The 14,236-nt window shown below is 49.2% G+C and overlaps 8 protein-coding genes across 8 annotated transcripts; 3 read left to right on the top strand and 5 right to left on the bottom strand.

Annotated features, from left to right (window-relative positions):
* Positions 1–418: 418 nt before the first annotated feature.
* Positions 419–1,156, top strand: ACLA_096530 (MMtag domain-containing protein; the record flags this gene model as incomplete). Its single annotated transcript, XM_001270145.1, is given in 3 exon segments — positions 419–456; positions 519–858; positions 869–1,156. The coding sequence occupies 3 exon segments, from the start codon at positions 419–421 to the stop codon at positions 1,154–1,156; spliced, it is 666 nt and encodes a 221-aa protein (XP_001270146.1).
* A 233-nt stretch (positions 1,157–1,389) lies between these two features.
* Positions 1,390–4,219, bottom strand: cwh41 (mannosyl-oligosaccharide glucosidase; the record flags this gene model as incomplete). Its single annotated transcript, XM_001270144.1, has 7 exons — positions 1,390–1,638; positions 1,694–2,603; positions 2,675–3,053; positions 3,109–3,154; positions 3,202–3,359; positions 3,420–3,896; positions 3,970–4,219. The coding sequence occupies 7 exons, from the start codon at positions 4,217–4,219 to the stop codon at positions 1,390–1,392; spliced, it is 2,469 nt and encodes an 822-aa protein (XP_001270145.1).
* A 268-nt stretch (positions 4,220–4,487) lies between these two features.
* Positions 4,488–5,795, bottom strand: ACLA_096510 (NAD(P)/FAD-dependent oxidoreductase; the record flags this gene model as incomplete). The annotated part of the gene is made up of 2 exons (XM_001270143.1): positions 4,488–5,680; positions 5,756–5,795. The coding sequence occupies 2 exons, from the start codon at positions 5,793–5,795 to the stop codon at positions 4,488–4,490; spliced, it is 1,233 nt and encodes a 410-aa protein (XP_001270144.1).
* Positions 5,796–6,276: 481 nt separating this feature from the next.
* ACLA_096500 (SNUT3/LISCH7 family protein) lies at positions 6,277–7,051 on the bottom strand (the record flags this gene model as incomplete). The annotated part of the gene is made up of 2 exons (XM_001270142.1): positions 6,277–6,656; positions 6,715–7,051. 2 exons carry the CDS (start codon positions 7,049–7,051, stop codon positions 6,277–6,279), a joined length of 717 nt encoding a protein of 238 aa, XP_001270143.1.
* Positions 7,052–8,464: 1,413 nt separating this feature from the next.
* ACLA_096490 (Elongator subunit IKI1) lies at positions 8,465–9,698 on the top strand (the record flags this gene model as incomplete). The annotated part of the gene is made up of 3 exons (XM_001270141.1): positions 8,465–8,623; positions 8,747–8,900; positions 8,968–9,698. 3 exons carry the CDS (start codon positions 8,465–8,467, stop codon positions 9,696–9,698), a joined length of 1,044 nt encoding a protein of 347 aa, XP_001270142.1.
* A 300-nt stretch (positions 9,699–9,998) lies between these two features.
* On the bottom strand, positions 9,999–10,779 carry ACLA_096480 (SNAP receptor SEC22; the record flags this gene model as incomplete). The annotated part of the gene is made up of 4 exons (XM_001270140.1): positions 9,999–10,061; positions 10,118–10,523; positions 10,580–10,689; positions 10,750–10,779. The coding sequence occupies 4 exons, from the start codon at positions 10,777–10,779 to the stop codon at positions 9,999–10,001; spliced, it is 609 nt and encodes a 202-aa protein (XP_001270141.1).
* Positions 10,780–10,965: 186 nt separating this feature from the next.
* Positions 10,966–12,662, top strand: ACLA_096470 (uncharacterized protein; the record flags this gene model as incomplete). The annotated part of the gene is made up of 4 exons (XM_001270139.1): positions 10,966–11,021; positions 11,130–11,310; positions 11,379–11,858; positions 11,934–12,662. 4 exons carry the CDS (start codon positions 10,966–10,968, stop codon positions 12,660–12,662), a joined length of 1,446 nt encoding a protein of 481 aa, XP_001270140.1.
* A 168-nt stretch (positions 12,663–12,830) lies between these two features.
* On the bottom strand, positions 12,831–14,215 carry ACLA_096460 (short chain dehydrogenase/reductase family protein; the record flags this gene model as incomplete). The annotated part of the gene is made up of 5 exons (XM_001270138.1): positions 12,831–13,376; positions 13,431–13,501; positions 13,556–13,720; positions 13,779–13,864; positions 13,935–14,215. The coding sequence occupies 5 exons, from the start codon at positions 14,213–14,215 to the stop codon at positions 12,831–12,833; spliced, it is 1,149 nt and encodes a 382-aa protein (XP_001270139.1).
* Positions 14,216–14,236: the final 21 nt, after the last annotated feature.

Below are 14,236 nucleotides of genomic sequence, written 5' to 3'. Positions count from 1 at the left end.
AAACAAAGTTGATGTACCGAGTGTCAGATAAGCACACCAGGCGAGGGGGGAAGACGACGACAGGAAGATGTTATTGTCGTCCCCATAACATGAGGGGTATATGTATCAGATCGAGAACGACATCACCGGGCTATCGGAGTGTGCTGGATCGCGTTAGATACATGAAGAGGGAGCATGTCGGCGGTGTACGACACAATAAATATTCGAAGCCGCCTCCCCAAATGTACGCGATCAGTTGACCCTGAGAGATATATACTTGATCTCTACAGAAATGGCGATCAATGAGGTCAGCCAACAATACTGTTGATGCCTCAGGCGGAGAGTGCACGTGCCATGTTTCCCCTTCACAGCGCGCAGCCAAATCCAATTTGTCAACACGCCTGCAAGAAAGCCGTCGACAAAAAAAGGGTTTGCCAATATGGATCTTGTTGCAGGCGTTCGCAAGGAAGGCAGCCGGTTAGTGCGATTCATAATACCCCTCGGCCACTCTCCCGCAACAAGGATACTGATTTCTACAGTGGCGGCCGCAGCGAGTTCAAATGGTCCGACGTCAAGGATTCGTCGCATCGCGAAAACTACCTCGGCCACTCTTTGATGGCGCCTGTTGGTCGCTGGCAACAGGGCCGTGATCTACAATGGTACGCAAAAGGCGATCAGGACGACGATGAACAAGCTCGGAGAGATCGCGAGGAATTACAACGCGTCAAGCAAGTCGAGCAGGAAGCAATGGCACGAGCATTGGGCCTACCCCCGCCACCATCAAGTGCCGATGGGAACGCCAACCTTACACCTCTAGGTGGGCTGAATGAGCAGAAGGCGCTACATGATTCGGTCGACGAGGATATTGCGGGTAATAAAGTGGCTAAAGGTGCCGGACATGAATCGCAGCGAAGCAGACGTCGCGGCGACTCTGACAGACATAAAGCTGCTCGACCAGACTCGGGTTCGCGGGATAGCAGAAGACGAAGGGGCGAACGGAGTCGGAGTCCGAGAAGGGACCGTGTACGAGATCGTGCAAGTGACCGAGACCGAGACCGAGAGCGCAGGCATCGTAGGGACCGCGATGGGCGCGAACATCGCCATCGGAGTCACCGTCACAGCAGGTCCCGCTCCCGTGATCGAGAACAGCCGCGAAGGCGATCCCGCTCACGGCTAAGGAGCAGGGACAGGAAGGCCGATGACGGCCACCGGAGCCGTAGAGATGACCGTCAGGGAACACACCTTAGAGACCACGAGTCTGACTATCATCGACGGCGTTGATCTTCACCTACACCAAATTTACGTTCTGATTACCACATGGATATTGGCGTTCGGGTGCAAGCGTTACTATACAGTGATTCGATTTTTTCTAAATTACACCAAGATCTTCAAACAACTCATTCTGCAAGGTTACAGCTCGTCGTGGCTTGCGCGCTCAGTGGCAGGCAGATCAGGCATTGTCATGATCTTCACCACCATGCTGGTCCAACCGGTGAAGTGTTGCGTTCGCTGACCTTTACCTGTTTCCGGGTTGTACTGTTCCCAGGCAAACCCGGTATCTTTCCATTGTCTGAAAACATTTTCAACCAGATTTTTCCGCAAACTCGAGTACATTTCACGAGCTTGTCCCTGATGGGGACCAGGTGTCGTTGCAACATCCTAATGGTATGGTCAGATCTCTAGTGTAGGGGAGCTTGATGCTGCATGTACTCACATGGAGGTTCTTGACCACCAAATAATTGATGGGCATCCAGATCGGGCTTCTCCAGTAGTTCTCAGCAGTGCCGTAGAACTCATCCTTCTTGCTCAGACTGCGGATACCGTAATCACTCCAAAGCTCTTCGGGGTCGCTAATCAGATCCAGGACGGCCTTGAGTCGAGGACTATCGGGTCCCAGAATGCCCGTCAAGAATGGGAAGAGCGAGATATAACCCTTGTGGCAAACATGAACACTTTCTTCGTATTCGTCGATGGTGGCGTCGCAGTACGTCTGGGCCTGATCATCCCAATGGAGATCTTCGATGTTTCGTGCAATCGCTGTCTCATAGCCCCTGAATTCTTGGGCATCCTCAGTCTCCCCAACAAACTCGGCGATACGTCGCATAGCACGAGTCATCATTCCCATCCAACTAATTAAATCCACATGAAGCTCTCCAGGGTGGGGAGGCTGTGGGCGAGGATAGTCATCAAGGCCAGATGTCAGGATATGCTGGACAGAACGTCCCCTCCAGCGATACGCTTCCTTTGTGGAAAATGCTTCCCGGTCATACGACTTGATGTCACCCTTTTGTGTGGTTCTGTACCAGAAGTAATGTTTCCTGAGCAATGGGTAAATGGAGCGAATATATGCTTCGCCCAATTCCGGATGCTGCACGTAGGCCGAACGAAGGTTGTCCGAGACACCCTGGCTTGTAGAACTCTGAGATGAGCTATCCCTGCCTGCCTCAAGCTTGTCCAGGAAAGACTCCAAAACCATGAACAAAGTTGGGGGATTGGCATAATGAGGGTACTGAACTGTGAATTCTGGCGGGACTTTGCTTCGAGCTTCAGCACCGAGGATCTGCTCCCGAGCAATCCAGCCGTCGTCATCCATCAAGTGTAACCAGCTCTTGACGATTTCGAGCCTATATCAGAGTCAGCTAGTCATATCCGAGGACCAACGAATTCAATAACAGCCAAGGATGGTGTTGCATACGCAAGATCAGTATCCCATTCGATCACAGGAATCAAGTGGAAGCCTTCATCCCACAGAAATCCTCTGGGAAAGAATGGGCGAGAAGGGACACAGGTGAACAGATCTTTGGGCCCTTCAAGGACAGGCTGTGCTCGTGCTCTTGCCTCGGCTGTTTCCTCCCAGAAACCCTCATTCTCCTCGTCATACTCTGGTGCTCCCGACCGGTCAACAACGTCATCTCCATGGAAAAAGCCAATGCCACCGACAAGATTCGACAACATCGCCTTGGAGAATTCGGAATATTCCGCGGTTTGAAACGGAGATTGTGGTGGAATGACCTTGTCAAAACGCTCAGAGAACAACTCTGAGACGCTTGCGATCTCCTTGGTGAGACTCTCAGCTAAATTGAAGATATTAGCAAACTTTCGGTCAGTGATACTGAAAGAGAATCATACTCGTCACGGGGTTGGAAGAAGATCCGGAATTAAACAAGATATCAAACTGCAGAGAGTGAGTCATGCATCAACAACAGGGGTAAGATACATTACCTCGAAGGGGCCCTTGAAGACCTTCTGGACGAAATGAATGTTTCCCTCACCAGGTGCGTTCTTGATGGTGAAAACTTGCGGTGGTGGGGGAGGGTTCTCTGCGCCATATTTCTGGATGATCTCGTCGACTTCGGACTTCATCTGTCCAAACATAATAGCTATGCATACTGTCAGCATTGTGCTGGTTACTGTTGGACTAACTGGAGAGGTGAACCAACCCTTTGCCTGCCAGAGATTCTCGGGTGCAATGGTTGAGCTTGATACCAGAGTACGATCGAGAGGCTTGTCCTCGTGAGCAGGGTGATCAATTTCAGGATGCCCATTGCTCTCAGGACCCGCAGTCACGTCGATCGAGAAGTCACCAAGCTCAGATGTATAACCTGCCAGTTTCACGTCGCCTGCAAACCCAAGAGGTTCCGATTCTGTTGTGACACCCAGGTTGCCCAACCCCTCCAACGAAGCATAGAAAACGACCGATGTAGGTTGGTCAGGGGGGGCATCGTCCCGGGGAACGCCTTTGACTCTAGCAGCCCAGCTGCCACCATGTTGTCCACCAGGAACTTTGACGAAGTCGATAGTTAAATCTAGGGAGTTGCCAGTATCGTGTATTGTCTGTCGTCCGCCTTTCCGAATATCGTATTCATCCCAACCATAACCAGCCATGCCTTCATTCTGCTCGCAGGTGTGTCGGAAATCTTTGAGGCTTGATTAGCATTGGAGCGCCGTAGCCTAGCCTTCTGACGGAGCGGTAGTGTTGGAGACACATACTATTTTGCGCAGTACTATAATCGTCCACCTTTGCCCACATTAAGCCTGCGGAGAGACTGTTTGGAATACGAGGTCGGACTCCGAAATAGAGATTAGGCTTATAGGGACCCCATAACAGCGAGTCATTGTTGGCTTTCGCCGTCTCTGTAGTCAGGACAGATATATCATCTTCAGCGGAGGCTTGACTGGCAGAAACCACGGCATTGTGAAGCAACGGCGCCGCTAGAAACCATAATTTCAAGAGACGCATAATGAAGAGCACATCGGGTGAATGATGAGAACCTCTAAGCTAGCATCAGGGTAGGAATATGGGGAGATGCTGCAATCGGGATGTCTTGTTATCACTTATCCCGAAGCGGAGAGCTTGCAGTCTCCGCTCCGCATAGATTACGTGGCCCAAGCTCCTTGGTACCATAGAACAGCCAACTGGTGAATAATAACACAGATGACGACACCCAAGGATTCATAAGTCGCTATATAATGAATAGCAAAATTCTAGTCTACATACTGATGGATTCTCAAAGATAATTTCTCGGATCGAGAGACCCAATCTTTGCGCTCTTAGCCTCGCCATCGAAGACAAATTCGCTAATGAGCTTCCCAGTACCCGGAGCATTCTGAATGCCCCAACAGGTGTGCCCAGCAGCGAGATAAAGCCCTTTCGTACCAGTATGGCCAATTAGAGGACCACCCCGTACGGCTGTGACATTGGGCAAGTAGCAAGCTTGGCGTGCGCAGACCTGTCCGTTTCGAAGTAGGTCTGAAACGCTGCCCACTTGATCAATGATATCTTGACAACGCGCCTCATCCACTTCAACATCTGCCGTTGTTTTCGGGAGAGGGACAACTTGGTCACCTTCGCCACAAGCATAGACAGTCTCATCGGGGCGTGCATAGATCTCGGGTGACGCGACAGTGGGTCGAGAGGGCTTCGCCGGGTCGAAGTTGGCTGGTATTTCGATATTCGTGAACAGAGTATAAGCGCTCACCGGCTTTGCCGGTCGAATAACGACACTGTGGGCGCGCATTGCCGAAATGGGGGCTTCCGGCATAACTGCACGAGTCCACGGACCAGCAGCAATGATAACATCCGTTGCCGGGATCGTCCGTGATTCCCCCGATCCCTTATCCGAGAATGTGACGGATTGAACAGCATCATCCGCGTAGCCAATATTCGTGACTGATCCGAGTACAACTTCCGCGCCTTTCTCCTCGGCCAATTTTGCGATTGACGTGGTGAAAAGATAAGGGTGAACCTGGGCGGTCTCGCCAGGGCCACTCATGCTCTCGTAGTCTCTGATCAACTCAGGCTCGATCCAGTCAAGGTCTTGTGGAAATTTGGCCTTTTTAAGCTTCGTAAGAGCAGCTTCACTTCGCTTCTGGAGAGACAACGAACTTCCACGGTCTCCCCCATCCATATCCTTCTTCTCATTTAGTGGACGGCCTCGTGTGACAATTTGCCCACACCCAACCTCTCTGTAACCCCATCTTTCTTGGCCATTATGCTCCTTGGCCAAATCCGCATGGAGCTTGTAGCTCAACGGTACTATATTGCTTGGGTACGCCCATAAGGCCAGGAGCCCACCAGCCTTGCCTGATGCGCCCCCAGCAATCTCTGTCGCCTCGATGAGGGTCACCTTGTGGCGCAACGGGTCATAAGAAGGATGCCTTGTTAAGTAATATGCCGAGCAACAACCGATGATACCACCACCTGTTAAGGAAGTATTAGTTTCGCCAGCAATAACAGGAGGAGCGGGGTAAACTAAGATCATTTCAGATATCATACCGATAATAACAATTTCGCGGCGCTCGCTTGCAGCCGACATTTTAACAGATGTGATGACCTTGAATCTCAAAAGCCTTACAGAAGCTAACGTCGCAGAAGAATTTGGTCCTTGCTGTTAGTGTCTTGTATGCGAGATGTGGGGAAATAAGAACCTTCCAATACGTCACTCAAGTCATCTTGTTCCATTCTGCGTCAAATCCATCGTTTATCGATCTATGAGTCTCGCGCTTTCTATTGTTGAGGGAAAGTGATCAACATGGTATCAAGATTCTGGTTGCTCGTAGCCTAGCTCTTCTCTGATAAAAAAAAAAGAAGAGAAATATGAACACTGATAATATTCCGCCCAAAACTCAAATCCTGTAGAATTTGCTCATAAACAAACCCTGCTCCGAGAAATGCGCACAGCTGCTGATAAATGGAAAAAATAGCCTCGTGGGGAGGGAGAGAGAAAAAAAAAGCAAATTCCATTCAGAAGTCCCGAGGCATTGTTGTAGAATGAAAGTCGAGGTTGCCAAACGGCATCAGGGACTAAGAGGTCGGTTGAAACCGCCTACACGGTTCATGTACTGTCTGTACTCAGTCTTCTTCTCCTTCCGCACACCATAGACGTTATTCCCCGGTACTTTGGTGTTTTTCGTGCTCCGGAATCTTGTGAATCCCATGCTTTTGCGCATCATGACCTCCATATCATCATCTTCAAACGATGTATCCGGGTCCAGCTCCATTTCATCTTTGAATCGTCGCGACGGTGAGTTTGAGGTTCCATTAGGAGGTGGACGGTTTTCTTTGCGATCATCTCTGCGATCCCCTTTAAGACCTCGTGGAGGCGGCGTTCTGGATCTATCCCGGTGGCCGTTGCGATGTGGTGAACGGGAGCGATCACGGAATCTGTCTCGATATCCTTGAAGGCGTGAGGAAGTCTGATTGACCCGATATACCACGATGTTGATATAACATACCTCGTCTATCATGCTGCCTTTCTCGGCTCACGCTTCTGTCCCTCGGTCCTCGTCCATCTCTATCCCTGTCTCTTCTATCGCGGTCGCGGTCGCGGTCGCGCCGGTCGCGAGACCTAGTTCTTTCTCTGCGCCTCTCGGGCCGTTCTCTTGAGCGCGAACGATATCTTCTGTCGTCACGAGGCCCATCGCGCCGCCGATCGTCTTTAGAATATGCTTCACGCCGAGGGCTTCTCCCGATCTCTGAGTTCGGCTCAGGGGAACGTGTTATTCGGTCATCCATATCCCACATTGCCGAGCTATCGACTCGGCGCGCTCTTTTTGCTGGTGGTTCTGCCATTCTCGAATTTTGGTAGGCCGCGGAAATCCTGAGGTAGCGTCTGATAAGGGAGGTGCTTCTTGTTGGTAGGGAAGGCGACTGAAGAGGGGTACAGGTGATAAATTAAGAGGAAAACAAAATATTCATGATTGGTCTTAAAAAAAAATAGGGTATCAAATATCAGGAGATGCTGTTGGCTGAATTCTTTTGCTGAAGCAACCCCAAGACAGATGAGATAGAGAACGTGAAGATATTACGGTTTTCGATAAGTACCAGTTGCGCCACTAAACCAAATCAAGCCCTTCCAACCACCACTGCAACATTCGACGGCAAAAAACCCACAGGACTGTTCAAGACATTCTGCACTTATTTTCTAAATAAAGATCGCAGTCTTTCTCTAATGTTACATGAGATTTGCTCTTCGGTTGAAGTATCTGCAGGGCCTTCAATTCTATCCCTCGTCATTTAAGCGATAAATATATCATATCGTGGATCAGTATAACTTGAATCGCTCTGCTGATCAGTATTGTCATCAGTTGCTCAGCATATTATTTGTACGGTCATACTATATGAGAGATGATAAAATAAATTATACTACCTCTAACCGTATTGGAATTACATTGAGATCCAGATGAAGCTTTAATGTCAACTTGAGAGCATGACTATCTCCCCCAGGACATAAATAATGACATAGCACCAAGTAGGTGATGTTTCAGTCAGGAGCATGTATATCCTTTAACACCATTTCCATGATTATTATTTTCATTGCCCACTATGTACAACGGAAGAGCAGGAAAACGTGTGAGGTATGAGATAAAGGTAGTGGGTTGCCGTAGTTGCGCTACCGATATACGGAGGATGTCGACATCGGATTGCTAATTAGCTGTGACAGTGAAATAATGCAAGCCTAAAGTCAAGTAAGCAGTATGAAAAATGAGTTTGTCCACAACGATCTCTACTAGATATGCCTCGTCTAGGAGTGCTAGGTATGATGGGTTTCCTGAAGGCAGCATCATCGGAACATCACATGGAGCATGAGCTTGTACTGTTTGAAGCTATAAAGAAAGAGTTTGACATCAGTTCCAACACATGACGCTAGGGCGGCATGAGAAACGAGCATCTTGATAGTCAAGACCTAGACAGGAGTCAGGACTTTTGTCTCTAAGAGTCATAGGATGATAGGACAGGTTGTCAGGTTCATAGCCTGAATGGCAAAAGTAGTACCGAAAGCCGATGCAGGTGGCGGCCCGCCCCGCCGAGCCTCAATCTAAGCCAGAAAGAGAAAAGATCAATGACCTTGGGAAATCTTTTTGTTGCGAATTGACTTGATTTCTCCGAACCCCTCCAAATCGACACGACAGTCCCCCGCACCCCGATAATCTGCCTAGACTTCTCGACCGCATATATCGGGCACGCCTACTGCAGGCAGAAGAAATGGCTTCTTCAAATCTATCTCATCGGCAGACACATAATTTACTTCTAATCTCGAAGTTGCTCAGCCTCAGAGATACAGCTTCCCCACTCACGCTGGTTTTGGATTCCTTGGAACAACCAGCAACCCCTTTGATCCATGAGTATATTCGACGCGCAAAAGTAAGTGGCGTGAGATTAATCTATGCGTGTGGATCTAAATTGTATTGCTACTATTAATGCGATGATTATGCTCATCTTGTGCTGCCGCGCATGTCTTGTGAATCCTGCTGACGACCCCCAAAGCTATCGAAAGTCCATGTTACGCTCATAGCTTTTGAGACACTGAAGCCATTTGAAGGTGTCGATGCATTCATCAGGGCTCGACGAAAAACTCCTGCGGAGATCGCGAAAGAAGTAGGCGCAGCCTATCAACCAACATCTAATTCCCCATTGCGCCGTGAGTACTATAAAGTGCTGCTGAGTCTAACATCAGTCTAACTCCGGTCGCCAAAATTTTGCCATAGGTCGATTGATCCTTATTGACTCCATCAATCCACTCCTACGCTCTAAGAAGGCCGATGCGCAGTTCCACTTGCCAACTTTTTTAGGCTCGTTCATTACACCATTAGGGCCACCCCCCACGAAAATTGAAACCTCCCTCGTTGTTACCTTCCACCAAGATGTTCCCAATCCTCATCATGTCATGCCATACGCACCATCACCCCTATCAATGCTGAGCTACCTTGCGACAACAGTCATCAAGCTTCATTCTTTCTCGCACATTCTTGCACAGAAAGCTGCCCGTGATCGAAGCTTGGCGGCTCCAGTTTTTGGGCTTGAGGAAGAACAAGATGGAGTGCTACTTGGCCGACTCGACAAGGCATCGGGTAATGGTTCCACTGAGGGTGTCGTTCTAGAGATGGAGCACCGACGCAAGAGTGGACGTGGGGTTCTGGAATGGTATGTACTACCGCCAGCTTCGCGTTACTCACCCCAGCACGTCAAGGAGGTTGTGATATTACTCGACGATCATCCATTGTATCGTCCACCCGTCAACACCGACTTTAATATGGAGAACGAAGAGCCAGAATCGACGTTCGAACTCCGTCTTACCGAAAGACAGAGAAGAGACAGAGAAGGGGTTGTATTGCCATACTTCGACGCGCAGCAAGGAGATGGTCCTGGCGAAGGCGGCCGCATTCTGTACGATATGGGCGAAGAAGATGACTTCGATGAGGAGGAGGATGAGATATGAGATGCTCAACTTGGCAAGACATAGCGTCTATTGCAGCCACCTACTTGACTATAACCTCTGCTCTCAATGTGGCCTAATCCGAGATTCGCGCCGAACGAGTAGATTACGTGGTACCCCCAACTTCATCTCGCACCATACGAATTGGTTTGAATCTTCCAGTCTTGGGATCATGTGTCTATTCAGAGTCGACAAAGAGGCCAAATACGTGCGGCATGGTGATGTCCTGCATCCACGGAGAATATTAATAAAAACATACATTCAGATAGGCAGCCATTTCGCATTGAGCGCTTGCGCTGAGAATCAGAAGAAGCGAAGCCAGATCAAAAAGAGCACAAGGAAGCCGACACCCGCGAATGGCCCATACTATGACCCGTCAGAAAGCAATTCCACGTGATTAGTGGACATATTGCAGCACTCACCTGCTTCAGCAACAGTTCCCAATTAATGCGCACTGCAGCTTTTCTATATTTCTTGCTGTCCTCGCGCAAACGTCCTGACAGCTCACCCATACGCTCAAGACTATCGCCTCTGTACAAAAGATCCTCGATATTCTTGGTCATCACTTTGGTTACGTCACGAAGCTCGTCATTCAGGCGACCAAGATTCTGTGATGCACGGCTGTCCTGATAAAGCTTCTTGGTACGTTGAATGAATGTGTCGAATTCCACGAAAGCATATGGTCGGAGGGTTGGCGAGTGATATTGTGACGGGGAGTATGTGGTGGTAAATTCCGTGGCTAAATCCGCGAGATAGGTGAACGCAAGCTTCCGGGGGTATGAACGATCGCAAATGCACAGAAAGCAGACATCATCCTTGACAAGATAGCTAAACCCTGCATAAGTAGCTTTCTATGAAATGACGCATTTAAAGACCGTGCGTACTGTAAACTATATTGACCAGATTCAATACTGGCCTGTGGCTCCGAATTGCGACTCATCCGGCGGAAAATCATTTTAGCTTGTGACTTGATTTCGGAGAGTTCTGCTTCAGCCTAGGAAGAATAGTGTCAGTTGCTTTCAGTGAATCTGGCGTGAATGAGTTGCCAACTCACTTGCTCATCGTCCACTGACGCTGCCAACATCAGGCCTTCCTCTCAACATCAGCTATTGCATTGCTTCAACCTCTCCCTTTGCGTTTTATCTTACCGTCCAGCCTTGCGATTTGAGTTGATTTGACCATCCTGAAAGCTGTCGCAATTTGAGCACCTTTCACAGATAGCTGCTTTGCGGTAGAGTGCACTATCTATCTCAAAGTGTTGTCCTCTACAATGGCGCGCAAGCGCAAGGCGGTCGAAAACGGCAATATGAGGAAGCAACCGAAGAGGTACGGTCGCAACGTTCAGGGGACGTGGCATCGCCCTCTACCTATCTGTTGGAGAGGGTTTGCGCTTCTTTTTCAGGGAGCAATATCGGGCTTACAGTGATGATACAGACGTCGCGAAACAGACTCTGCTGATGTAGCAGATCTCAATGACGCAGGCGCGTCCAGCTCCGCGATGTCATCTACAAAAACTAGACCAAAGCGGAATCCTAGAAGGACGGCAAAGGATCCGTGGGAAGAGGAGAAGTTGATGACGAGTACTGCTTCTCAGTTGATCGATATAGATCTTGTGGTGTGTTTTGAAGTTGTTCATGACATACACTGCTATTACAGAGCTAACCTATCTTGCTTATGTTCTAGAAACTGCTTGCACGGCCTGAAGCCTGGGAAAACCTAGAAGAAAAGGAAAAGGAAGAGATTTTGAATCTTTTGCCAGAAGACATACACCCAAATCGCGATGCTGCAGCGGATGATTCTGGTGCAAAAATACCCCCGCTACCGGAGTCTTTCCTACGCTACTCAAACGTCTGGCGAGACAGCATCCGTCAATTTCAGTTAGACCTCCAGCATGGTCGTTATGACCCCGAGTGGCAGCGCCAGGCCCAGGAGGCTATGCGCGAAAGGGAAGCCGGGAAATTCGACAAATTCAAAGAGGATGAATTCGAAGAGTTCTGGGGTCAGAAGCAGAAGATGGATAAGACCATTGCAGCTGGACAGAGCTCCCAAGTCAAACTGAGCACGCTGATCGAACACGGAGTTGTTCGCATAGGCGACGTATGGAAATATTCGCGAGTCTTCGCTAACGGAGGCAACAAAGTATTGGTCGAGAAAGAGGCAAGAGTAAGTGCATGATTTCTTATCCACTTTTGTGCTTCGTCACGGAATTTCGTTGGGCTTACCATAAACAACGTGTAGATCTTGGAAATCAATGATTCGCGTCTAACGTTCGTCATTCCTCCTGGTCAGCGAGTCTTTCTGCTCGCGGCTTCGCGCTCGAAAAACCATAATTCCCAAGAACCTCCGAACACCAAGGACGCCGCAAGTGAGGTCCAACAAAACGGCACGGCCAAAGAGATTGGAGAACTGCAAGAAAATTACGAAAGCACTGCCAAGCGTAGATCTCCCAGGAAGCGGAAATCCGAACCAGAGGTCGGTACTCGCAAAAAGCTTCAACAGGAATCTACGATCGAGGAGGTAGATTCGTCGGACCAGCCAATAGATGACGATGTTGTGCTCATAGCCAATCCCGGAACGATTTCGGTCGAAATTACCAATCCTCGACCAAAAGCAGAAAGACTTTCACCGCCAGTGCTATGCGACGACACCTCCACTGACGCCAAAGATGTTAAAGGCGACGACAATGCACCACCCAAGACCTCGCAAGCTCAATCCACTTCTGGCGCGTTGCCCCAAGAGGAACCAACATCCGAAGGAATGTGTTTCGACGCAGACACGACTCCCGAAATCATCTTACCAAACATTCGCGGACTACAGGCGCTGAGTATGAAGATTCTGGAAGTGGATGGTCGTATTCGGGACGTTCCGAACGGAAATGCTTGGAAAGAATTTCGGTCCTATAGGGACAACCAGGACATGGGAAGTCTGTGGGAGGTTAGACAAGCCTGGTATTTGAGAGCGAAATGAGAGCAGTGCCCTCTGTACAGAATCTCTGTAGAAGATACTACAAGAGCATTTAACAGCGCACTTGTCCTGCGCATGACACAGAAGAGTACTTGGGATGTCAAGTTACGCGCGACTTGCAACAACAGTTGCCATGTTGAGAAAACTTGGAAAGTTGACAGAGTTCAGATATCACACATTTTCATTATTTGAGCCCATGACCATATTATCTTCCTTTGATGGACTCGGCCCGCTATCGGCCGCATAATCAACGGCACAACTTGCCTGGATGAAATCCTCCAATTCTTCACTGACGGTCTTGAGCTTCTCCTTAACACTGGCAACACCTTCTTGCCCCACAATATGCCGCGACGGTGGGTTTTCATGCCCACCAATGGCTGTGATAGCATACACAGTTTCTTCGACCAAGACTTCCATATGCGCAGAACTCAGCGGAGGGTACATTGAAAGAACTTTAGAAGCGGAGAACGGCCCGTCTGCAGCAGAACTGATTTGGTCTGAATCCTGGTGGCCGTTCTCCGTGTTCTCTGCATTCGGCAGCCGAGGAATCATTCTATTCAATATGCCACGGAACAAAGGGGCATGATTCATAGAAGGAGAGTACGCAGGTACTATCGGGGGCACGCTGGTGATCAAATTTGTGAGAATTCCGATCTCGATGCTGCACTGGAAAATCGTGAGCTTCACGTTGAATGGGGCAATCTCGAATGCAAGGCTCTAGATGAATGTTATTATCGGAAATGGAAAATGCGCATTTCGTCAGTAGCTCACGTCGCAAAACCCTTCAAGAGCCCAACCAGCTGCGGAATACATCCCAAGTCCAGGTGTACCAATATGGGCGGCTATGTGTAATTAGCAATCGATGTAGAATCCGAATTTAACTTGAAATGCCCTACTAATTCCGGAAAGAATCATTATATGACCTGACTTTTGCCTCCTCAGGTGCGGCAATGTTGCTTTGATGATATTCAGAGGACCGAAGTAATTGGTTTCGAACTGCTCCCGGACCAGGTTCAAAGTCTGTTGAGAAACTGAGAGCTCTTCCACCGTTCCGATTAAAGCTATGCGATTATTAGAAGTCACAGATTAAACAAATGGTCCTATAACTTGGTCCCCTACCCTGGCTGGTACAGCAGAGTAGAATGTCAACCTTGCCAAAAGTTGCTACTGCCTCGGCGACCACAGCTTGACATTGCCCTATCATTCTGCGAGGGAAAATATAAGCTCCTAAATTGAGGCAGCCAGCTCAAAGCTCATGCCGTAAGATATCCGCACCTTATATCCAGAGGAACGGCCTTGAACCGCTGAACCCATCCTTCGTCGCTGTGGCTCTCGATTTCGGCCAGGAAAGCTTCGAATCCTTCGCGACGGCATGCATCCCGGTCCAGATTTGTGTGCGCGAGTCCGAGTAATGCATAATCGCCGTGCATGAGTATCTGACGAGCAACCGATATCCCAATCGGCGAGTCTCCTGCGGTGATCACCCATACTCGCGGCTCATTATGGGCGGGAAACAGTGGGCGGGAGTAGTCGGGGGAGGGTTGATTGTCCGTCATTAGGTCGAAGCCGATGTTTCA

The sequence above is a fragment of the Aspergillus clavatus genome, genomic scaffold (genome assembly GCF_000002715.2).
Source record: "Aspergillus clavatus NRRL 1 1099423829804 genomic scaffold, whole genome shotgun sequence".
Lineage (NCBI taxonomy): Eukaryota > Fungi > Ascomycota > Eurotiomycetes > Eurotiales > Aspergillaceae > Aspergillus > Aspergillus clavatus.
This window is presented reverse-complemented; position numbering and strand designations above follow the sequence as displayed.